Source organism: Ceratotherium simum, chromosome 2 (genome assembly GCF_057802395.1).
Source record: "Ceratotherium simum simum isolate JZ-2026a chromosome 2, ASM5780239v1, whole genome shotgun sequence".
In the NCBI taxonomy this organism is placed as follows: Eukaryota; Metazoa; Chordata; class Mammalia; order Perissodactyla; family Rhinocerotidae; genus Ceratotherium; species Ceratotherium simum.
The window spans coordinates 37,238,308-37,264,508 of NC_141901.1; the positions used below are offsets into that span (position 1 = coordinate 37,238,308).

The following is a 26,201-nucleotide window of genomic DNA, read 5'->3' on the forward strand; positions in this document are numbered from 1 at the left end:
AAAAGATTAAATAATATATGAGATGCACTTTTAAATAAGAAGAAAATATTTCCAAACTTTTGTGTATATCCCTCATCAAGTTAATTGAAGGTCATTTTTAATTATTCATTAAATTATGTTCAGAATGATCGGTACTTTTCCACACCTTTTTAGCCTTTGAAAACAATAAAATTACATTTCTTTTTTATCCATCTGAAACTCTGTAATTTTTCTAATTTAAACTTGTCTTCCATCATTAGTCCAAATTAATTCTTTTCATAGAACTTAAATGTTGGCATAAATTTATGTGAAAAGTTGGAAGTGTTCTGAATGATAAAGATATTATTAGCCTAAACGGTAGCTGTATATGGTTAAAATGATATAAAAATACTACAACGCTTCTAACAGACTTTTACAAACTTAAAATTATCTTAACATAAGTCCAACAAGAGTAAACGCTTTGGGACATATAGAAGGGACAACATACTAGAGCTTTGAGAACCAGCAATAGATAGAAGGTTTTTAATTGCAGGCTATGGCAAGTGGTGGGCCAAAGGTGCTGGAAACAGCGGAGGAGATCCAGAAGAGGCGTCAGGAGGTGTTGACTCGGTACCAGAGGTTCAAGGAGCTGGTTGCTGAGAGGGGTCAGAAGCTTGAAGAGTCCTATCACTACCAGGTTTTCAGACGAGATGCAGATGACCTGGAGAAATGGATCTTGGAGAAACTTAAGATTGCAGAAGATAAGAGCTATGAAGACCCAACTAACATACAGGTCACTCAGTTCCACTGACTTCCCCAGAGCAGACCCTAAGATCTCTAGGGAGGGAAACATTCTTATAAATATATATCTGGTTAACCATAGGGGGATGATGTAATAGAAAGATTAGACTATCTGTTAAGGAGAGTGATTCTGCCTCTAAATAGACCACTTCTTCAACTTCTTAAGCCTCAATGTCTTACATACAAAGAAAACTCATTCTACATAGCATTCTATGAATGTAATATTCATCTGAAGTTAGGCTATGGGCAAAATGGTGACTGAGAGTTCAAGGAATTTATTCACGTGATTTCAATATTTTGTGACATTAAGGATGGAATTGAGGTGAAGAGACATCAATGTTTCTGAAACAACTGCTCCCTACTTTCCTCAGAAAGACATGAGTTAACCAGGCTTTTTCCCAAATGGCTATTCATGCCCCTTGTGAAGGACAAATGAAGGGTCCTAGGAGGAGAGGTTTGGTGGAAGCTCCTACTCCTACCTGTATTATAACATGTGGCATAGTCATGATCAGAAGAAAGGGTTACATGCCTAAAAGGGGCAGTGGATGTTGGAGAAGGAACACCTGGAAAAAGGACAAAATGATATCTATTAAATGGATCAATTTATATATGACACTGATAGCATAATTCTGCATGCAAAAACCTCTCAATTTAAAAAAAGCCATTATTGTTATGATCATCTTCTTCCTTGTGCTCTACTTTCAATAGCACTTAGTTCTTCTTTTCTGAAGAGGAATTCCTCTTTTCTGAAGAGGAGAAACTCTGTGTTACATTCTTTCATTCCCACAGAAGGCAACTGAGACTTTAAAATAATAGAATATTTAGTGGAAATTCCCCAAAAGCAGTGGGGACAGGAAAAAAACCTTCCTCTATTGTCCCTGACTTAGCCTGGAACCCTTTGAAAACCTATGTGCAGTGATTCTGCCTTGAGTGATCGTTTCTTTTAGGATGTGACTCTTCCAGCTATGATCATGGGTTATCACTTAATCTAGGTTTGGAAAGAGGTAGTTCTGTCTAAAAGTAAAATGAGGAACCAAGGGCCTCTTCATGGTCTGGGAGACTAGGCTTCATTATCAATAAACTCTGATTTCTGAACGTCAGGGGAAATATCGGAAGCATGAATCCTTCGAAGCAGAGGTACAAGCAAAATCAAGGGTCATCCCTGAACTGGAAGAAATCAGAACAGTTCGATTTCCTGAGGGACATTTTGCCCATGAGGACACCAAGGTAAATGTACGGTAGGGCTCTTGAATAGAAGTTTCCAATTGTCGATTATGTTATCAGGGTTTTAATTGATTATATTGGGTATTAACTTTGATGTAGTTGGCTTGGAATCAGGCTTCTGCCTCTTATCTTCTACTGGGGTTGGTGCAGGAAAAATGATGGGATGTCCTTGTGTTCCTCGTGAAGAGCTATGATACAAAAGCTGTCCTTGATGGCATCACATTCCTCCTTATGCCATGCAGCATAAATTGGCTCAAGATCAAGCCCACTTCAACCTGGTTCCACATTTCCCAGATGAATTGGCTTCCCAAATGTTCTTTCTAATTATTTTTCTGACCTCAGATTCCTTTTCCTTTAAACTCTTCAAACAAGGGTTGCTCTCCCGTATGAATCTTCCCTGAAATCTTTCTCCCTTTGTCTATGATGCTCCTTTCTCTTCATAGCCCACATGTTGTAACCACTATAGTAGCCCTCCAAACTCTCACGGTCACTTTGAAAAACTCCTAACATCCCTCGTCTTCAGAAAATCTTCCCTGAACACTGAACACTGAAAATCACCACCCCACCACTTTGGAGCCCATTATTAATGTACCAGCTCTTTTCTGACTTAATCTATGTACTCTTCCAACATGTTTTTGTTGATATAGCCTATTCAGGATCTTTTTTGTATAAGTGGATTTTTTACTGTTTATTTTTTTAAAAATTGTTAAAACAAGTTTGTATTACATGTTTAAAAATTGGGACTGGTCTTCCCATATTGAGCATATAAATTTTACCCCATTTTACTGTCAACAAAATGTGGTCAAGGAACACAGACTTTAACCAGAACAAAACCTTATTAGAAAGAGAGATCTCTAACAAGAAAATCTCCAACGTATTTCTTGATATAAAATAGAAATCATTTTTGTATTATTCACAGTTTTGTGTGCCACCAATTCTCTACTTTAATTAAAATGTTTGACAAATGGTTGACATACCTTCACATCTATCAGAATCACTGGGGCTATGATATATTGTGTTGTGCAAGATTCAGATAAAAATGTGGTCTACACGCTACCTTGAGCAGTGGAGTAGCTGAAAGATACAAGATTCTTAAAGACATGACATAGATGATAACTTCAATTTTACAAGAAATGTACTACATGATATTCAAGCTAACCTGTCATCAAAACTCTCGACTACATAGTCTCAAAATCCTCTTATTGCTTTGGTGCCACTGATTTACTTTATAAGCCAGCAAAATTTTAGCTCTTATACTTTCTGGAAAACAGTTCATGCTGTTACTTCTATGACTCTGCCAGTGCTTAGAACACCTCTGCCTATCATCTACCTGTCAAAATTCTATCTGTTCCTCAAGGTCCAGTTAAAATGAGTACTTTTCCAGGAATCCTTACTTTGTCTTGTCTGAGCGTTTTTAATCACTTCATCCTCTAAAACTCCAAAGCATTTCTAAAAATTTTTATCTTGTGGAAGATAGTATATGGCTGGATTTAATAGCTATTCCCATATGTATCCTATTTCCTCCTTTAAATATTTGTTGAGCAGTTAATGCACAAGGGAATAGGAGGAGACATGTTTATCCAGGTCCCTCTCTGTACAAGTCTTTGAGTCTGCACCTTCTCCACAGTCTCTGTGCCTGAGTGGTTTTGCCTCTCCTCCCCAAAGAACCACCTAGATGAATTGCGCCATCTGTGGGACCTGTTGTCAGAGCTGACTCAGGAGAAGGGTACCCTGCTGCTGCGGGCCCTGAAGCTACACCAGTACTTGCAAGAGTGTGCTGACATCTTGGAGTGGATTGCAGACAAGGTATAGGACTCAATAGTACACATATAGGACTTCCCACCTCTCTGTCCCAGGCACCCATATCAATTTAATGCAGGCTATTCATAAAGAAATCAGTGTGTCTGTTCCTGGACTTTGTTCCTCGAAAGAAGGAGGAATTTTGGCAAAGATTTAGGAGTATTCCGGAGTATTATTAACATTGTATATGTGGGGGGGGTAAGTCTAAATGTATGTATCTGAACATGGAGAAGGCAGCACTTATGCAGAAACTGTGCATTGAAAGATAATCTAGGCTTATCTCTTTCCTACCTTCCACGATCCTTAATGCCTTCTCCTAGATTTTTGCTCTTATTCTGGGTCCAGGTTGAGCATATTGCCAGCTCTTTCCCTGGTCCCTTGTCTCTCAGTTCCTACAACTACGGAGTTTTCTATTTTTCTAAATACCTAAGAATAATACTATAGTTAGGACTGAAGATTTACACAAGCAAGTGTTTAGCACACTGCTTTTGTAGTTATTCAGTTTGTTGAATTGAGTAGAACCGGGATGACTTTATTGTTATGTTCCAGATGTATGTTTTATGTTCCAAAACATAAAAGGTTGCTTCCACGGGCCATGGCTGACAATGCCCTTGGCCTTGCTGAAGGATTACCCCAAAGGGCACTGTCCCCTGGGCCAGGGTGCCACCTCAGGAAATATACTCCTGCCTCTGGCTTTTTCCTGAAGGAGTTCCCCCAGGATCCACCAATATCTCCTTCTGAGTTATCCTGGGAATGCAGGCAAGGATTTGGGGCATTTGATCTGCAGGAATTCATAAATGTTTGCTGGTGACTCAATAAACTTTTCTGTGTCTACAGGAAGCTATAGTGACATCAGTAGAGCTAGGTGAGGACTGGGAGAAAACAGAGATTCTGCATAAGAAGTTTGAAGAGTTCCAAGAGGAGCTGACAGCTCGAAAGAGGAGAGTGGATCGAGTGAACCAATATGCCAATGAGTGTGCTGAGGTGAGGCGGGGAACAAAAGAGTCAATCTAAGGAAAGCATCTGCCATTTAGGAAGAACTTTTGGCCATTAGTAGGTGGGACATGAGAGATATAGGATATTGTGAGAAAACAGAGGGATTCATGTCCCTGGAGTAACATACCCAGAGCTGTTTCTTCTCCTCTCTGGTTCCATTCCTTGCCAGCCCACGGAAACAGAGGTGTGAGTGAGTGTGTATGTGTGTGTGTGCACGTGTAGAGGAATTAAATCCACAACGAGATAACTCCTGCACTGTGCAGTAGACTGAGTACTCATGTTTATGCAACACTCTTCACGAGAAGAACCACAATAAAGTAGAGAAGAATATAAAATAATGGTGGGCGATCACAATATACGTGATATCATTATACATGATTTTTTGTTGGGGTGGAGGGGACAGGAGGCAAATTTACCTTCATTTACTTAAGAAAATGCTTAAATAAGTTTTCAATATCTGAACAGATAAATATTCAATGTATAAATAGTAACCCTAGTATATACAAGAAAACTGGGAAGCTGGTCTGATTTACATATATATAGAGGAACTAGAAACTCCAGCGTTGGCTATTATGTTTTTCCAATTATAATTTCTTTATCACTGCAGCTCCGTAATGGGAATGATCCTTCTGTGTTAATAGAACAAAGATTACAGGATGAATGGGTACTGGAGTAGGAAGAATAACCTGTTTCTCAATTTTTTTCCAAGTCACTCTTCCAACAGTCCCTAAATTTTCTCCCTCCACCACCTTTCTCTCGTTGTGGAGATTTCCAGTTATCTATCACTATCTACCAAACTGCCACAAAACTTAAAATAACAAACATCTTATTTTTTTGGTGATTCATTGAGTCAGATTTGCTGATTCATGGTTCAGTGACTCAGCTGCTCAGCTGGGCAGTTCTCCTGACCTCACCTGGTTGCATTTATTGTCAGCTCAGTTGGGTTGGAGTAGCTAAAACAGCCTTGCTCCCATGTCTGAGGCCTTGGCAAGGACAAGGAAGGCTTTCTCCATATGACCTCTCACTTTTCAGTAAACCATGCTTCCTTGTGTGTCAGTGTTCAAAGAAGGTAAGAACAGAAGCTGAAAAGCCTCTTGAGGTCTAAGTGCTGGAGCTCAGAGAATATCATTTCTGCCACATTCTATTGGTAAGCAACTCACAGGCCAACCCAGACCCAAAGCATGAGGAAATAGACTCCACTTCTTGAAAGGAGGACCTTGTGGCAAAATAACGTGACCATTTTCTCTAATCTACCATAGGAAGGATTAACCCAATACAATACAAAGTGTATCATCTGCTCTTTTGTAGTGGGGTCCACACAGCTACGATAGAAAGGGCCATACACTCAGGAAGGAGAATGTAGAAAATTCTGTTGGGAGAGGCTTTGGTATGGGAATGGAACTGGAAGAAACAGGGACTTGGGCATACAGGAACTACTCAAAATTGCCAAATATCAAAATAGGCTGATGCTGCTAGCTTAATCAGTATTTATAAATCTCATTGCTTCAGATAGTGTATGTGTATATTATATATTATATGTGTATTTAAGTGTGTATAATTCTGATAAGAGAGAAATAGCTTTCATTAGATTCTCAAAGGTTTCAGGACCCCAAAAGAGTGAAGAACCACACTCTTAGAGTTTTGGAAAATTAAGTCGTAGTTCACAAAGGGAATTTTCTCTTCTTCTCCTTGGTTTTCAGGATTTTCAGGGGATTTGGCAGGCATCAACAAAGTGGGGTTCTGAAAATAACATCACGGTAGGGCAACCATCATGTTATTAGCAGGCTAGCCCAGTGCTGTGGGCAAAAGACACAATATCTGGCAGGTTGGCTTTCTGGATTTTGGTAATGTGGATCAGGTTAAAGCTAGTGGGCAGGGCTAGGGTGAAGTTCAACATCTGGCTAAATGGTCATTCTCCACTTCTGACAAAGTATGAACCAGTGTGAAATGAGAAGGGTTTAAATGATTTTTAGAATAATCTCACCTTGGCATAATTCCAGCATTGGTTTTCTCCCACAGGAGAACCACCCGGAGCTGCCCTTGATTAAGTCAAAGCAGGATGAGGTGAATTCTGCCTGGGAGCGTCTCTACAGTCTGGCTCTCCAGAGACAGAAAACACTGTCTGATGCTACAGACCTCCAGCGATTCAAAAGGTATGAATCTGGCCACCACAATATAAGAAACTCTGCAACAGCACCATGTTTGTTATTTATGTTAGCCTCTGTCTACTATTAACAATTAGTGGCCAATATCTCAAACCAAAAAAGGTCGTGTGCTTGCCTCTAAGATAGCAAGGGAGGGGATAGTTAAGAAAACTATGACCTGCCCTATAGCCAAGTTTGTGGTAAATGGAACTCAAAGCAATAAAAATAACACTAGTGAATTATGATGGAAGCTCATCAGAGGCAAGGAAAGCAGATTAAGAGTTGGATGGAGGTGGAAGGTGGAGTTGTGAAGAAAGACATTCACGAAGAGCTGACCCAGATATGGGAAGTATATCTGGAGGCTCAACACTCAGGATGTGTAGGTCCCTACATCTCAATGGAAACCGTTAAAAGCGAAAACACCTTACATTACATTTTGCTAGTGTGTAGGAAGACGGTAATTTCTAACTGGGTGAAGTAGGGTGGTCCTTGCTGTGTGCTCTGTTTGCCCTGGAATGCCTGCCATCTTCTTTTTTTGGAGCTCATGTTGATATCTGGCAGGGATGTGACCGAAGCCATCCAGTGGATCAAGGAGAAGGAGCCTCAACTCACCTCTGAAGACTATGGCAAAGACCTTATTAGCTCTGAGGCACTGTTTCACAATCACAAGAGACTTGAGAGGAGCCTTGCAGTCATGGATGACAAGGTAAGCCACTGTTGAGGAAGGGCTAGCCCCTTGAGCTAGAAGAGGCATTTAGTGGTCATCCTGCCTCCAGAGGATACAATAAATTCACTGTTTCAATGAAGGAGAAATTCTGTGGCCCTTGAATATACCTCCTCACTCTAGTTCATAACTTGTATGTGAATATTGGATATCTCTTGTTTTTATTTAAATTACTTTTATTTAAATACACATATGTGTTTTGCATACTCTTGTGTTTTTTGTAATATATTTCATGATTAAAAAACAAAGAAGATACCTCCAAGAATGGTTTCCCAATCTTACTCAGTACCCTGTGGCCAGAGATCTTTCCTTTCATCTAATCATACTTTCTTCTGTTGCGGCTGAATCCTGTTTCTTTTTGTCCTTCACTCAGTAGATAAGGGAAGACATTTCTTCTTCCCTTGTTATAATAAACACAGAGCTTACTAAATCCACCTTTGGGTTCTCCTCCAAAACCTGGGAAAATCCAGTTCCTTTACTTAGAGGAGTAGACATAGGCATACTACAACTTGGAGCAAGGCTGTATTCTTTTTTTTTTTTTTTTTGTGAGGGAGATCAGCCCTGAGCTAACATCCATGCCAATCCTGCTCCGATTGCTGAAGAAGACCGGCTCTGAGCCAACATCTATTGCCAATCCTCCTCCTATTTTTTTTTTTTTTGTCCCAAAGCCCCAGTAGATAGCTGCATGTCATAGCTGCACATCCTTCCAGTTGCTGTATGTGGGATGTGGCCTCAGCATGGCCAGAGAAGCGGTGCATCCGTGCACGCCCGGGATCCGAACCCAGGCCGCCAGTAGCAGAGCGCACGCACTTAACCGCTAAGCCACCGGGCTGGCCCAAGGCTGTATTCTTGAATGATTCCCATCCTTACTTCCCCTCACAACTTTAACCATAACTTAAGGCAATTACTCCTCAGCTTCTACAATGGAGTCACCTCACAGGAAGATGCCCCACTTACTGTGATTTAGTGATAGCTCTGTCCCTGAGTCCAGTTTTTGAAAACTATTCCACCATTCTACTCCTTCTTCCGTTCTTGCATGTTTTTTGTCCTTGGTCTTTTATCTTAATAATGAAAAATAAAATCCCATGATTTTATGAATAATGATAATAAAATCTTAAATCCTATACAACACCCGATTATAGTTGAGTATAATGAAAGGACTAATGGTGACATGTGGAAAGTCACCCATATTCATATTTTTGCCCTAGTAACCCTGCTCCCCAGGAATTGTACTCAAAATGGTCTGGCATTAATGGAACTTTCTTGGCAGAAATTTTCCTGGTAGAAATTTCTTTCTGATTCCCACAACAATATTTATGGAAACAGTATAGAGGGTAGTGAAGGACAGACTTAGATCTAAACTTGCTTCTGACACTTACTAGCTGAATGACCTTGAGTAAGTAAAATACTTTACCACTCAATTTTCTCATAAACAGGAAAAAAGAATAGTTTCTACCTCACAATATTATTAAAGGAAAACTATAAAATGAGAAAATGCATGCGAAGTGCTTAGCACAGTGAAAGATAAAAAGCTCAGTAAATTTTTATTATTAATATAGTACATTAGTATATTAATCTAAACATTTCACTATAAGTGTATTAGTAAATTATTATTGTTCATATGATTGTTTTGTTACATACCTCCCATAAAACTTTGCCACGAGGAGTCAGAGTGCTTGGATTTCCCACTAGGTTTCTTTTTCATCCCAAAGGTGAAGGAGTTATGTGCCAAAGCAGAGAAACTTAAGCTTTCTCATCCTTCAGATGCACCTCAGATTCAAGAGATGAAAGAGGATCTCGTCTCCAACTGGGAGCACATTCGAGCGTTGGCTACCAACAGATATGCAAAGCTAAAGGCTTCTTATTGGTGGGAAAATTCTCCTCTCTATTGCTCTACCTATCTCTACAGGGTCCAGGTATAAGACCAAAAGCAGAAACTAAAGAATGAAAGGAGAAAAATAATGAGAGACTCAGCCCTCCTGCTTGCTCAGTAGAGGCAAAAGAAGTTTTAAGTTGCCGAAGGAAGTCCTTTGCAGGCTGATATAATGCTCAGCATGACACCTGCCCTAACCTGCACGCCTGTCTTCCTCTGTTTGTGTGGTTGTAGGGTGCTATGAAATGGCCCATAGGACTGGAAGAGCAGCTGAAGAAACTTCAAAATCCTGGTGCTAACTGAAACAAATCTCAATTTCTAAGCCAAAGAGCATAAAAATAAATCCAGAATTGTCTCCTGAATGTGGGTTAGCTGGTCAAATAACTGGGTATTAGTTCAGTATTTAATTTTTATAGTTAGTTCTTAGATCACCAGAGAACAGTCTTTATCTTATTGTTATGATTGAAAATCAAATGGTGAGCATTTACTTTTTTGAATAGGTAACCATTTTAGTGGTTTGTGTTTTTTTTTTTTTATTTTATTTTTAATTTTTATTTACTTCTTTTGATGAGGAAGATTAGCCCTGAGCTAATATCTGTTGCCAATCTTCCTCTGCTTTGCTTGAGGAAGATGGTCCCTGAGCTAACATCTGTGCCAGTCTTCCTCTACTTTGTAAATGGGGTGCTGCCACAACATGGCTTGATGAGTGGTATGTAGGTCCCAGGATCGGAACCCTCGAACCCCAGGCCGCCAAAGCCAAGTGTGTGAACTTAATCACTATACCACCAGGCAGGCCCTGGTTTTTGTTTTTTATTAATAGAGTTTAGGATGAACTAAGATATGTGAAGGCTCCTAACCCTAAGTCTAGTCCCCTCTTCTCACGAAGTGGTTCCTGTTATTTATATGTTATGTACTTATTTATTGGCTTCATTTATTTTACTCCACTTTAAGTCCCTCTAGGGTAGGTGTGATCTTGTGATGTTGGAGATGCAATGTCCATGTGCCTCATCACACCATGACACATCTACCCAAGGAATAGACAACCTGAAGTGAAGGACTTGCAACCTGCACCACTAACAGAACCCGAAGTACATCAGGGGAATGGAAGGGTAGGATTAGCGTGAGGAGCATGTGCCACATCTTAGCTCAGTCCCACCCTAACATCATTCGAAGTCCATTTACATCGGGCTTCTCCTTCCTGTCCTTTACTTTACCTTTCCCTCAGGTACCAGCGATTCTTATCTGACTATGATGAGCTCTCTGGCTGGACGACAGAGAAGACTGCTCTGATCAATGCTGATGAGCTGCCTACAGATGTGGCTGGTGGGGAAGCCCTACTAGACAGGCATCGACAGCACAAGGTAGACAGGAAAGGCTTCCCCAATAGGAGGAAAGGGAAGTGCCCTGGCTCAATGCCAAGAATGTTGGAACGTTTCTTGCTGCATTTTAAGACGTTTTGTCTTGTGGCCACAGCATGAGATTGACTCTTATGACGACCGATTTCAATCAGCTGCTGAGACTGGTCAAGACCTGCTGGATGCAAATCATGAAGCCTCTGAGGAAGTTCGGGAAAAGGTAATCTAGTTTCACAGAGTTCGTGAAATTTTGATGGATATTTAGCCCTCGATGAATCTCATAATAATATGATAATCTCTGAATGGCAAGAGGATAGAAGTCATGTAAACATATTAATAACATGGACCCAAATTTCACACTGCTCCCTTCTCATATTGCTTTAGCTAAACTGAGTCATTTGAAAGTCTCAGGACATGATGTGTGCTTCCACATCTCTGAAGCTTTATTTCATCAACCTACCTACTTTCATCAACCTACGTTCTACCTAATATGAAACCTCTATACCATCTTGCCTCATCACATATGCTGCATTTTATCACTTTCCCATGCTCATCTCTAGAGTGTAAATTCTATGAGGACTGCATTTTTTTCATGTTTGGATTCCCTAGCACAATGCCTGGCACGTGGCTGACACCTGTGCCTTTTCATCTCTCCTCTAAACAACCTCAGAGAAAACTGAGTTCCCTATATCTGTGTATCTCAAATTTACATTAAGTAAAAAGAAAGCTTTAAGCACTCAGAATTCCACTGATGGAAGAATCAGGTTAGCCATTATCCTAACCTCCTTGATCACAGGGGCTCCCCTCAACCCCCTGACACAGAGAGATTTTGCTCTAGTCACAGAGTCACAGGAACTCCCTGAGATGATAATTAAAATAAGATTTGCAGGCTCTTTGCATCTCATTAGATTCCACGTTCAGCCTCCAGCACTATGATGGATGAGGTTGAGATGACTGTATTTTGAATTCCCCCAGAACTCTATGAGAACATTATAATACAGATTTCTATTATTAACAATTTTCTGCCAAAGCAATAGCAGGACTCTAAGTCCTAAAAATTTACCTCTTATCTTGGGATCCTGAGAATTCGTGCTGTCTTTTGGATGGAGTTAACACGGCAGCTGTGTTAATAAGCTGGAATTTCTTGGGCAGGTGCTTGGGCAGAAACCAAAGCTTTTATGGGTGAGAATGACACTTTTCTCTTTTCTTGATGGTTCTTATTTGGTTTCAGAGTAGAATGCAAATTTATCAGTCTGGTATTTTAACTGCTCTAGAACTTGAATTTCTCCAAATGTCCACCCTTTTTAGACATAGCACTTTTCTCTGGAGCACTTTGTATGACCTAACAATTACTTGGAGCAATTACTTGCTTGTGGCATTATGTCCTCCTACAATCCTGATCCCCCTTCTCCACCCTTTAAATCTCTGTTTGGTACCATACTTTCTATACTTCTACTCCCTGGTTCTCCCAACCAGAATTAATCTTTTCTTGCTTATTTATACATATTAAGTGTGTTATGTCTCTTTTATGATATTTATCTCATTTTTCCTATACTACAGTTATTTGCTTAGAGAATGGAGACTTAAGAGAAAAGTGCATTTCCTGTTCATTTTTGTATCCTTCAAAAGACCTTGCATTTATTAGATGTCCAGTAAATGTAGGATAAAATAATTAAATATCTTCCGGATACATTATCTCTTTCTTTCTAAAGATGGAAACACTTGCCAATAACTGGGCAGCCCTGTTGGAACTGTGGGTCAAGCGTCAGCATCAGTATGAGCAGTGTTTGGACTTGCACCTCTTCTACCGTGACAGTGAGCAAGTGGACAGTTGGATGAGTAGACAAGAGGTAACAGGAGGGTCTCAGCAAGTGTCCCACACCATTTCTCCCACTCCTCATTTTCCACCATGACTACTCTCAGCATCCTCAGAAGCACTTCTATGGTCTGAAGCTTGTCCTCAGGACTGGAGGGTGATCCATAAGGAGAAGAAAAGATTGACCCTCTCTATAAGGCTCCTACAATTCTCTCATGGACAAATGAGTAGAAAAACTACCTAAATGAACAGTAGGGGGGTTTTAACCTCTACTGAACACGAAGAAAAATAATTTTTTTGCAAAGGGGTCAGAAAGAGAAAATTGTGATGAGTCAGGCAGAGTTAACCAGAGATATCTTAGAGGTGGCGAATGGTCTTCTCAAGGCAGCTTTGAGAGCTCAAGACTGGTGCCTGGATTCGTTGGGAGAATTCTATGTGGACAAAGTTGATAAAGTTGTGTGAGACGATTGGGAAGGAAATCTGAATGTCCTGCTGTTTGATGTTAGTCTCTACCTACCATACTACTTTGAGCTAATTCCCACTTTGCTCTCCAACCCTCTCACCTTTCTTCATCCTTGTCTTAGAGATATTCCAAAGAGAATGTTTCTCACCAATGAGGCACAGCTGGGATATGTCTTTCTGTCTTCTCATAGGCTTTCCTGGAAAACGAGGACCTGGGAAACTCCTTGGGCAGTGTGGAAGCCCTTCGTCAGAAGCATGATGATTTTGAAGAAGCCTTTACTGCCCAGGAGGAGAAGATCACAGTAAGAAATGGGCCCTGGTTTGGGCAGTGGCTTCATGTTTGTATATGTCATCTCATACAATACTCATCCTTACGTAGAATCGCTGATAAGTATCAGACATAACATGGGGATTATTCTTAAAAGAGCAAACATCTGGAAAAATAATCGTACCATTTTTATCACCACATCTCTTATTCCATAAAGCATGTTTAGACAGTTTTTAAAGATTTCAAGCCATTTATATTTTCAAATGAAGTGCATGATTGTCTTAATTTTTTCTGCAGTGTAAATAAAAACTATTGGATCCATATCTGATATAGAATCATTAGTTAAAGGTTATAATGTTTGAAATTTACTTTTTCAGTGTATTCTTTTCCAGTAATGTCTCCATTTAGGTTTCTCTAGTAATATCTAGATAGCTAAGTAATATCTGTTCTATTGCTGTATAAGTATACCTTCATCTTTGTGTCTCTCATCTGATGCTAGGCTACTACAGTTTTCCTGTGAACCATAAATTACAATATCCCAGAAACTGGTCAATGTATAAGCAGGGCTCAGAGAAGTGTGAGGAAGACTTTATTACCCCAATATACTCTATGTCTCTGGCTGTCTCCTCGGATGGTGCTGGCTTTAAGCTCACACGCACATATACCATCACCACCAGCAACAACAATAACAATAAAATTCCAAGTCTTCTCTGTAAATCTTCAGTCAATACGGAGCATAATATGGTCCATTATCAATCCATAGGATTGTTCTGCTGATTCTCATTGGTAAAAGCTAACAGTGTATTGTTTATAAAAGGCTATCCTTTATTTTAGATGATTTTCCTATTCTCAACCAATCCATCCTGAGCTCTAGCAGTTTTGGGAGTTCATAAATGAATATGAGTAAAAATTAACCTCTACAATTTCTGACTCCTCTCCTCATGTGTCCAGAGATAAAAATGTAGATAGGAATATATATACATAATATATGATGGCTAGGTAGACAGATAGATAGACAGACCACTGAAGATGGCTATATCAATAGTGCTTCCTGTTGAAAATTTAAGAATAAATCAAATACTCATCTTTCAGTGACATCGAAATTCATTTACTATAACCTAGATTTTCAAAATATTGTTACATAGAAAGGGTAATTAACCTGCCTGAGATATATATTTTGAAATACAATTTGTAATAGAAATCAGAACTAGGACCTAGATCTTCTGATCCTGAAACTTGTCCTCTTCCAACATTGCTATGCTTCCTCTTTAAACAGCTAGCCAAACTGTAGCCACTTACTCAGTGGCTGCTGAAGGAAAACCACTCTGTTGTTTTTTTTTTCAGACCTTAGACAAGACTGCAACCAAACTGATTGATAATGACCATTATGATTCAGAGAACATTGGTGCTATCCGGGACACGGTATGTCCAAGGTCCCAGATGTGCGTTTGCCTGTCTGTGCACTGGGGTCAGAAAAAGTGTTGGGGGCATAGTGATCCAGGTGGACAGTAAATCTCATTTGTCCATATTTAGCTTTGCTGACAGTGACTTTGTTCATGGTTTTTGCAGTTGTTGGCTCGGCGGGATGTCCTACGTGAAAGGGCTGCCATTCGACGCAGATTGCTGGAGGATTCATGGCTTCTGCAGAAACTGAATCAGGACTCAGATGACCTAAAGAACTGGATCAACAAGAAGAAAAAGTTGGCAGATGATGAAGAGTACAAGGTAGGCAGGATTTTCAGACCCTGGACGTACCCATCAGAACTTCAGTTTTGTGGAATAAGAGTCTTGAAGCTGAATGGATGATACGGTCCAGCTAGTGAGGCTCATTTTACAGATAAGGAGACAGAGTCTCAGAGAAGGGCAATGACTCCACCAAGGTTATACATCTAGTTAAAAGACAAGAATCTAGGTTCTGGTTTTCCTATACCCTGCTGCCCCTCATGCCTTTTCTCTGGCATAACTTCCAATGGTCCTTAGCAGAATGAGGAAAGGGAGGGACTGCTCCTCAGTCAGCTGCTTATAGTCCCTTGACCACCTCTTCTGCTCCGTTCTGCACCTTTATAGTAGGAAAATATTGTATCTAAGCCCAATGTACCTTTAATGTTACTGAAAGATACTTGGAACTTAAAAGTAACCTAAGAGTTTGATTTAATATGGACTTACACAGTTTTGTTGCTGGAAGGGAACAACTCCTTATTTTATAGATGAGGAAGTCAGAGATTTTAAATGGAAAGTGAATTGCCCAAAGTTATCCAATTATTTAGAAGGCAATTTAACATAAGCATTAGAAGCATGAATTCTGGAGAAGGTGAACCTTGGCTTGAATTCTATCTCTTTTCTCCTTTACTTTATGTGACTTGGGGAAATTCCTGAATTATCTCTGTGCCATAGATTTCTCTACCTTGGGGTTGTGTAAAACAGATGTTTTTTACTCACAAATATTATGTAATATAAACTATTATACACACATATAAATGCTCACAAACGTTCATGTTTACAGTCAGGGCTAGAATTAGTCTCTTGGTTTCTAGGCCAATATCTATTCATAATGTTTACTTTTCTATATCTCATGTGGTCTTAAATGTATACCTCTGATCTCTTTGTTCTTCTGTCTTTATAGAACTATGAGCATCTTATCTGTACCCTTCATTCTGTGAAACTCCATAATATGTGTTTGTGTTCTCTGGAGGAGTTATGGTTCCAGTGTGTATAGGGTAAATGGATCTTCTCTCTTTGGAGCAAATGGATGGGTGGTTCATGTACTAGGGCAAGGATGGAAAAAAATCCATCTTTCATGACAGATCTGATTGATTCTTAATACACGCATGGGGTGTCATATTCAAATTGATCTTCAGGAAATATCTAGGCTCTGCAGAAATAAAGGCAGGGATTGATCAGCCAGGTTTGCCACGTGTAGAAAAGGAGCGGTTGGTCACCAGAGTTTCCTAAGCATTCTCCAGCTCTGTGCTTGGACTAGGACAATTATCTCTTATTTTTTCTTCTTAGTAAATTATATGTACAGTGAGAAGTAACCCCGTCCTCAAAAATTTCTGCCCCTTATTCATCAAGTAATGGTTTCCTTTTATTTTTTGTCTTGTCTCAGGATACACAGAACTTGAAAAGCCAGGTTCAAAAGCAACAAGTCTTTGAAGAGGAACTGGCAGCTAATGAGATTCTGCTCAATGACCTAAAAAAAACTGGCCAGAAGATGATTGAGGATGATCACTATGCTTCTGACATTGTAACTGCTCGTGTGAATGAAGTTGACAGACTCTGGAAGGAATTGCTGGAGGCTACAGAACAGAAAGGTTAGAAGCAGAGGTTTTGGTGAAAGGTTAATTCCTAAATTCTGAAACCTACTGTTTTCATCTTTACTATCTTGAATTTACCTGGTGACCTCTATGAGAAGGGATGCTATTAAATTTGCTTCCCTTATTGGTCAAGTAGCTTTTAAAATCCAACCTAAATTTATCACACTATATATTTATGCAATTTTATGTTTTCTTTGTGTATGTAGGTTTTTTTAACTGAAATTATTTTTGCTTTCCTTCACTTTTCTCCAACTCTTTTTTTCTTTCTCTTCAATAAATATTCAGGAATCATGAATTCAGTATTGGCTATGCACCTAAAACTAGTGTCCTTAAATTAGGTTTTATATATTTTGGTTTTAAGGATGAGACAAGATATTATGATTCAGGTTATTAAATTAGACATTAAAATATTGTCAGTGCCACATGAGATGTTCCTACAATATTTTAGTCTTATAAATAGGGCTTGATGACTTTTTGCTTTTTTCACCTATCTGAAAGTGTTCAGGCTCTGCTGTAAGCCTGAAAAATATTCCCACATGTCTGTTTGAATATTCTCTACTTAGATTTATCCTCCCCTCTTACACTGGAAAATTAATCAACTGTCATAATATAACACAAATAATCAGTTTCCCCCTCAATATTCCTCTTGTTATGAACATCAACTATAGACATGACTCTGCCTTGGCATAGAAGACATACATCATACTGATTTTGTTGAGTGTCATCCTGATTTTTGGTTTAGGAAAAGAATCCAATTTGGCTGTAACAATAAGAAGTTGCTGCTACTTTCCACCATCAGGAGATAGAGTAATTGCTTCTCAGAAATAATGTAAATAATTTTATAAGGTCTTAGAATAAAGAATTTAGCTGAGAACAATGTAGATAATTAAGACATTTTACAGAAGAGAAAATTATGGGGCATGGTTTATGATGAAGGACAGGCACAAAAAAGGGAGCTAGTAAAACTCTGAGAAAGACATTTATAAAAAGACACTTCAAAATTTCAAACTGAGCCAAGCCCAAGTTTTGTACTTCTCTTGGAAAGTGCAGTGTTTGGGTTTGAATCCCTTTGAAAAGGAGGTCTCAAAAGAGAGTAACAAATGACATGTGAAAATACCTAAGATGGTTAAAATCTAATACAGCAGCGCTATGCCTTACCAGGGAGTGAACCTATTGTTTATCTTTGTTTTGAGAACACTACTGTATTCAAAAACAATACCATTTAAATTCGACAAATTTAAGGTGACTTCTTGAACAACCACGCATGAGACAGTTATATATTTTTCCCAGTGCAATATCAAAATATTATATTGCTCCTTAAGTCAATGGCAGCTATATTATTGTGCAATGAGGAGCAGTTATGGTACCTGTCTTATACCTAATGTCTTCTCCCAGGGACTGAGTTGCATAAAGCTAACAAGCTGCTGCAATTTGAAAATAATGCAGAAGATCTGAAGCGCTGGCTGGAGGAGGTGAAGTGGCAGGCTGCCTCTGAGGATTATGGGAGAGGCCTGGCAGATGTACAAAATCTACTCAGGAAACATGGCCTTCTGGAGTCTGCTGTGGCTGCTCGTCAGGTTCGTTTCTGGCTCTTTGGCCAATTGTAGGCCAAAGCACCTGTATATGCTCTAAGCACACTCATAGTAACTAATTATTACTAAAAGAGAAAGAGCAAGAAACCAAAAGTAAAAATGAAAAAATTTTACTTGGTCAACTGCCTCTTCTCAAAATCTCCTCTAATCCAGACATTCTCCTGGGTGCCTGGTGTCTTTTGTCAGAACCCTGTAGCTGATAAAAGACTTTATCGACTCTTCTAAATATAACTCTGTACTCTCAATCCAGAAACCTGGGTTTTACATATAGCCTTGTCACTTACTAATTATGTGATCTTTCATGTGTCTTTTCACCTTTTCACATCTCTATATCCTCACCTGTAAAATACGGATTTGGATAAAATTGCCTCTTCTTGTTCTGGCATTCTGCAATTCAAAGTTTGAAAATATCTTTTTTTTTTTTTTATTTATTTTATTTTTTCCCCCCAAAGCCCCAGTAGATAGTCGTATGTCATAGCTGCACATCCTTCTAGTTGCTGTATGTGGGACTCGGCCTCAGGATGGACGGAGAAGTGGTGCCTCGATGCGCACCCGGGATCCGGACCCGGGCCACCAGCATTGCAGTGCGCGCACTTAACCACCATGCCACAGGGCCGGCCCTGAAAATATCTTTAATCCTACCATTTTTTTTGTTTTTTTAGTTAAGAAAATTTAAAGCCATAGAAGTAAAGTAATCTCCCTGATGTCACAGAGAAAATTAACAAAAAGGCCAGGACTATGATGCAGATGTCTAGGCTCTTAGTTTCAGGGCCAGCCCCTAACATCCCACCAGACTATTATTTAAAATAAATATATCCAGTGAGTTTCTAGAGTATAAATACTGTATGCGAGTTTCTGGAGAACTCAGTGGAACTCTACTTTCAGTTGACTCAATTTCTTGTCCCAGGAATCCTAGCTTGTATTTAAAAATGATTCTGCTATTCCTTAGAAAGACCCACTGATCTGTCTTGTTAAAATACACTTTTATGATGTCTGCTCTTTGGTCACTCTGGGTGAAATGGGAAAGACAAAATAATCTGACAGAAAACAGAAAAAGCGAAACAAATCCAGTCGCTTATATGGCTCTAAGAATGGCTTGATGGGACTTGAAATAAAGTAAAAGGCTGGAGGAAGGAAAACTATATAAAGATGGCTTTGAAATCTAACTGGAGGAGGAGAGTTTGCAACAGATTCTCAAAGGAGGGAAAAGATGACGTATGATGAAAAGTAAACAAAAATGTACAAAGAAGAGGAACAGCCTGTGTAAACACGTAATAGATAGAAGTATATGACACTATTTGGGAAAGTTAGGGCATCCAATCACCAGCTATTGGTTCTCCTAGTTGGGGTAGAGGCTAAGATATAACGCTTGCAGGGAAATTTTTGATACAGGATATTAAAGTTGGAAAAGATCTTCAATACCCTTTAGCCTAAACTCCTCATTATATAGATGAGGAAACCAAGATCAAAAAAGTGAAAGAGCTTTCCCAAGATCAAATGACAATTGACTGACAACCAAGAATAGAAGCCACATCTTCTCTCTCCTCAGTCTGGGGCATCTTGCTCTACATTAGACATTTTCAAGTAGTACAGTGGATCCATAATGTTTATGATAATTATGATGTTTTAAAATCACTTTATTACACTATGATGTTTTCCAAAGTTAATGTCTCTACTAAGAGATGAGAACAGTTGGCTAGTGAGAGATTTTAATTTTAGTACTTGATGAAGCCTTTAATTCTTTTTTTGTGTGTGTGTGTGTGTGAGGAAGATCAGCCCTGAGCTAACATCCATGCTAATCCTCCTCTTTTTGCTGAGGAAGACCGGCTCTGAGCTAACATCTATTGCCAATCCTCCTCCTTTTCGTTCTCCAAAGCCCCAGTAGATAGTTGTATGTCACAGTTACACATCCTTCTAGTTGCTGTATGTGGGACACAGCCTGAGCATGGCTGGAGAAGCAGTGTGTCGGTGCGCGCCTGGGATCTGAACCCCGGGCTGCCAGTAGCAGAGTGTGCGCACTTAACCGCTAAGCCACAGGGCCAGCCCAAAGCCTTTAATTCTTTATGGAGAAGTGAGTATACATTTTAAGAAGCTATTGATGGTCAATGGTTTGTTCCAAATTGAGATAAGATTGATTGAAACCTTTATAGGTTGAACACTGAATAGCAAAATAGAATAAATAAAACCAATGCCTGCTATTCATCTATCTCTTGAAGAATTTCTCTTATGTACCACCACCGCCACCCCAACAAACAAACAAAACAAGCAAACAAAAATCCTGTGCACTGTGCTTCTGCCAGGCCAGTTACAGTTGACCTTACCAATAAAGATGGAATGCATCTCTTGTATCTATTTTACCATCTAGGAATACAGCTAAAATTTTATTTCTAGGAAGATCCTTCAAAATACTGTGTCTGTATTCCTCCTTTCTTAGATACAGCCCAAATGGGGACTGTGATTTACTTGAAGTCACACTACTAGGTAATGGTCAAGGCATTACCTTCACATTTCTCTTTCTGAGGTTCTGACATTTGTTTTTGTAACATCACATTTCATCTCATAGGCATTGTTCCTGCTATCCAACAAACTTAGGCCTCAGAAGTATCCATGTTATTTACAATTACAGCTCATTTTTAAAGGGAAAGAAAGAGGATGGAAGGGGAACTAAGATAGAAAAAGCCTCCCACTGTTTTCCTTGGGGCCACAATTTATCAACACTCCCAAACCATTAAGGCTCTGTAGTCTGGAGTCTCTGATTTCCCTGGGACACTCTATAAATATTTTGTCCTTTCTAAAATGTGGTTTAAGAACTACTTTCCTAGCTCTTTGCTTGATGAAGTGGTCCTCAATGTAGCAACCCCTCCCACTCTATTTCACTCTATTTGAAGTCCTAACATAGTACACATGGGTGCTGATTCTCCCCATGACCCCCCACTACCACCACAAATTCCCATCTCTTTCTACTAAATGGTGGGATTTTCTGACACCCATTCTATTTCTCCCTCAGGATCAGGTGGACACCATCACAGACCTGGCGGCATATTTTGAAGAAACAGGGCATCCCGATGCTGGGGACCTACGGGGCAGGCAGGAGTCCCTGGTGTCCCAGTTTGAAGCCCTGAAAGAGACGCTGGCCACCCGGAAGAAGAAGCTCATCGACTTTTTCCTCCTGCATCAGATCTACAGAGACACAGAAGACGAGGAGGCCTGGATCCAAGAGACTGAACCCTCAGCCGCTTCCACCTACCTTGGTTAGTACAGCCTGAGCAAGCTAAGCCATAAGAGAAGACCAAGGTCTGCAGGTTGTTTGAGAGACCTGCAATACGGCAGTGAGGGGGTACAAAGTTTGCTCTCAGCTCTTTCGCCTCAGACTCACAAAAAATGTTCCAGTCTTCCATAGACTTTTAAAAAATTCATACTGAAAAGTTTACCTCTGAAAACCAGACATAAATAGTGCCGTGAATGTAAGGCCTCTGGGAAGAGCTAGGGTGCTCAGCTTTTTGCTACTGGCTCTAATTTTTTTGTTGCCAAGGTCCTTGGCTGAGCAATCATGGTTAGTGTTTGGGATACCAAGTGTTTTTGTCTATACTGCCAATGACTCTCTTTTATAACTGTATGAGCTATTACAAGGATAGAAGGGTTGAAGCAGTACATATTTTTCTCTCATTTGGAAGCTATCAGTTGACCACGGTCAGTGCCAGGACACTTGCATTGAAATACAAAAAAAAAGTGTGCATAAATATCGTGCAAACTTAATATACCTATATTGGGAACATCAATGAGGGGCTGAACAATGATAACAATGGAGAGCCTAGTCTGGGAAAATTTCCTAGAAGAGAAAAGATCTTTTTGAATGGTGGACAGGAATAGAGAGTTTCTGGAGAGGCATGTCGTGTGAAGTATAGGGAGGGAAATTCTAGAGGTAAGAGAGGGGAAGCATCTATGGGAGACAGAAAGGATGAAGTAGACAGCTGGAACTGGGGATCTTAGAAGATGAAGGAAATTAACAATACATAGTACTTATTATGTGCTTGTTAATGTTAAGCAATGACTGAGGCAGTTTTTAAAGTTATTTCTAATCCTAACAAAGAAAACTTCAAAACAGGTAACATTGTGCCATTTTCATGGTGAAAAAACCTAGGTTTAGAGAATTTAATAATTTTCTGACAGCTATGGAAATTAGTAAGTGGAAGATTCTGCTTTTAATACCACAATACGTTGAAAGAAAATTGGTTACATAGTATTGGAAATTTGAGCTGAAGACTTATTTGCCTTTCTACCTATTTTCCAAAGAGAGTAGTCATTTATTCATTATCTTTTGTGGAATAATGAATGAAATTTTCTTAGTACAAAGAAGCTAGGGGGAAGAACAAAGCTGAGCAGAGTTAATTCAGACAGATGGTATAAATTTCAGGTGGCCCATTCAATGATTAGAACTTCAAAGGGAAGAACTCATAGGTCCAAGAGTTATAAAGAAGGAGAGTAGCCTCTTCTTATTCCGTACACTAGAACAATACCAGAGCTTGAAGTTTTTTTTCTCTGTAGGCAAGGATCTGATTTCTTCCAAGAATCTTCTGAACAGACACCAAGTCATCCAGGCTGACATTGCCAGCCATGAGCCACACATCCAAGCAATAACAGAGAGAGGAAACAAAATGGTAGAGGAAGGTATGTATGATTGAGATTGGGTTTCCCAATCATCATTATGCCAAACTTATAGGAAGAAGCTTGTTCAATTTTAGGGCTTCAAGGGAATTTAAAGATATCTGATCCACCTTTCCATACAATGCAGAATTCGCCTTGGGCATTTCTGACAGATATCCGATGTTGCTTGTATATTCTAATAATAGGAACCTCCCTACCTCATGAGCCAGTCATTTCTATTTTTCTGTAAAGCCAAAATTATTTAAATAAAATATTTTTACTCTAACAATCAATATGCTCTTCTATAGAAGTTACAGAATTTAAGTTACAAAGCCCCATAAAATAAATCAGGTCCTTTTCTCACATGGGAACTTCCAGATCTGTGAAGATATGTGTTAGATTCCCAATGTCTTATAGTCTTTATGATAAATAGCAACATTTCCTTAAATTTCTTACTTTATACAGTCTCAATATCTCTCCTCTTCCTGATTTCCTATCTTCAGAAATCCTTACTGCTTAAATATGATGTTCAGAACCTACCATCATATGCCAGATATGGTACAAGCAATGCAGATTACATTGGGATTTTTCCTCTATTAATTCAGGAATAAATTGCTACCATCCAGTACCCAGCTATCAAAAGTATAGTTTAAAATTCATCTTGCTGAGCAAAAATTCAGATCTCAAGAGTGTTTCAAATCTAAAAATGTTTATTTGGGGTTCCTGTTTACTATAGTAACTCATCTTATTTTTTTTCGCTTTTCCCTCGAAATCTCCAAAAGTAATTGTGGATTTTATCTATTTCTCCTTTTATTCCATCAGTTTTTGTTTCGCGTATTTTGAAGCTGTTATTGTATGCGTAGATATTTAAGCTTGTTGTGTCTTCTTGATGAATTTAAATCTTTAACATTATGATATAGCCCTCTTTATCCCTGATGATATCCTAAAGGCTACTTACTGCGACTTTAATATAGCCACTCAGCTGCCTTTGATTCATGTTTGCACAGTATACATTTCTCCATCCTTTTGCTTTTGCTTTGTTTCTTTATATTGAAAGCAGATTTCTTATAGACAACATATAGTTAGGCTTTGCTTTTATTTTATGCACTCTGGTAATTTCTCGCTTTTAGTGAAGTGTTTAGACCATATACATTGAATGCCATTTGCAACAACATGGATGGACCTTGAGGGTATTATGCTAAGTAAAATAAGTTAGATGGAGAAAGCCAAATATCATATGATTTCACTGTTACGTGGAAGATAAAAACAACAAAAACAAACACATAGATATAGAGATTAGATTGGTGGTTACCAGAAGGGGGTGGGGGAGGCGAGGAGGGTGAAAGGTGTAAAAGGGCACATGCGTATTGTAATGGATGATAATTAGTCTTTGGGTGGTTAACATGATGGAGTCTACACAGAAATTGAAATATAATGATGTAAATTTATTTATAATAAATAATAAATAATAATGTACTGAAATTTATATAATGTTATAAACCATTGTTACCTCAATTTTAAAACAAAACAGTTATCAATATAGTTAAGTTTAAATCTAGCATCTTGCTGTTTTGTTTTCACCTTGTCCATAAGTTTCTACTTTCTTTGGATTAATTGTGTATTTATTTTGATTCCATTTTATCTCCATATTTGTTTCTTAGCTATAGCTGTGTGGGTGTGTTTATTCCAGGATACTGATTCTCTAGTTGTAGTTTTGTGGTTTTCATAATGATGCATTTCCACACTCGTTATTTGCTGTTATTTGCATTTCCACACTCGTTATTTCATAAGTGTACAGTGAAATTTTCTGGAATCTACATGATGTGTGATAATGCCTTTTCTTCAATGGTTAATGGAATATATACTTGTGTACTCTTTTTTTTTTCTTTTTCCTGAGGAAGATTCGCCCTAAGCTGACAACTTTTGCCAATTTTCCTCTTTTTTTGCTTTAAGAAGATTAGCGCTGAGCTAACATCTGTGCCAGTCTACCTGTATTTTGTGTGTAGTTTGCCACCACAGCATGGCTGACAAGAGGTGTAGGTTTGTGCCTGGGATCTGAACCTGTGAACCCAGGCTGCCAAAGTGGAATACATTGAAGTTTAACCACTATGCCACTGGGCTGGTCCCTACTTGTGTATTATTTTGTTTTAAACTTTCCTTTTTTGATTTCTGATATGGCAACCATTAATAGATATCGCCATAAAAGCAAAAGCTTTTAGGGGTCCTCAATACTTTATAAAATTAAAAAGGGATTCCAGGAGCAAAAATTTAAGAGCCACTGTTCTAGGATATAAAGTATAGATCTTTAACTTATCACAGTCTTTCATATAGTATCTCACCCTTTCACTTGTAGAATAAGATCCTTAAACAATATGTTTCATTTCTCCCCTTTCATCCTTTGTATATTGATGTCACACATTTTAATTTTACATATGTAATAAACCCCACCATGCATTGTTATTAATTTTGCTTTAATAATAGATTAGCTTTGAAAGAGATTAAGAAATGAGAAAAAAAGCCTTTCTATATTTACTCACATATTTGCGTTCTTCATTCCTTTGTCTATGTTGATATTTTTACCTGTATAATTTTCCTTCTACATGAAGAACTTCGTCTAACATTTCTTGTAGTACAGGTCTGCTAGCCATAAATTCTCTAGGCTTTTGTTGGTCTAAAAGACTTCATTTTTGGAACACATTTTCACTAGATCTGAAATTCTTGGTTGACAGTGTCTTTCTTTCAGTACTTGAAAGATGGTGCCGCACTGTCTTCTGACTTGCAGAGTTTCTGATGAGAGATATGCTATCATTACTATCTTTGCTCCTGCATATGTAGTGTGTCTTTTTTTTTTCCCCTCTGACTCTTTTAAGCTTTTTATCACTGGTTTCCAGCAATTTGATTATGATATAACTTGGTGTGTTTTTTTTTTGTTTCTTCAGCTTGGGCAATCATTGAGCTTCTTAAATGCACTTTCTTATGGTATTTCCAGGGCAGCCTTTATTCTGGAACTAATTTAGAGATTAATCTACTACTAAGGTACAACCCTTCTGAAGACTCTACCTCACGTGTTATATCTTTCCACTTTGGTGGGTGCTAATTTTAATTATTCACAGCCCTGTGTAAGCCTTAGGAATTTTTTGGCCTGCTGCTTTCCAGTCATCCTTTCTTCAAGAAGTTTCCTTACACATGTGTGCAAAGGAGCCATCAGTTAAATACTCTAGGGGACCTTT

General features: G+C 38.9%; 1 protein-coding gene across 1 annotated transcript in view; it reads left to right on the top strand.

Moving 5' to 3' along the window:
• Positions 1-514: 514 nt before the first annotated feature.
• The window catches only part of SPTA1 (spectrin alpha, erythrocytic 1), a 63,293-nt gene continuing 37,606 nt past the window's right edge, over positions 515-26,201 (top strand). Inside the window, exons 1-17 of the mRNA XM_087418961.1 lie at positions 515-751; positions 1,861-1,986; positions 3,649-3,789; positions 4,621-4,767; positions 6,799-6,932; positions 7,485-7,629; positions 9,360-9,514; positions 10,746-10,881; positions 10,994-11,095; positions 12,588-12,725; positions 13,345-13,455; positions 14,766-14,843; positions 14,991-15,146; positions 16,528-16,732; positions 18,131-18,312; positions 21,335-21,578; positions 22,873-22,995. Coding sequence (XP_087275087.1) covers positions 515-751; positions 1,861-1,986; positions 3,649-3,789; positions 4,621-4,767; positions 6,799-6,932; positions 7,485-7,629; positions 9,360-9,514; positions 10,746-10,881; positions 10,994-11,095; positions 12,588-12,725; positions 13,345-13,455; positions 14,766-14,843; positions 14,991-15,146; positions 16,528-16,732; positions 18,131-18,312; positions 21,335-21,578; positions 22,873-22,995 — 2,560 coding nt within the window. The remainder of the gene's footprint in view (positions 752-1,860; positions 1,987-3,648; positions 3,790-4,620; positions 4,768-6,798; positions 6,933-7,484; positions 7,630-9,359; positions 9,515-10,745; positions 10,882-10,993; positions 11,096-12,587; positions 12,726-13,344; positions 13,456-14,765; positions 14,844-14,990; positions 15,147-16,527; positions 16,733-18,130; positions 18,313-21,334; positions 21,579-22,872; positions 22,996-26,201) is intronic.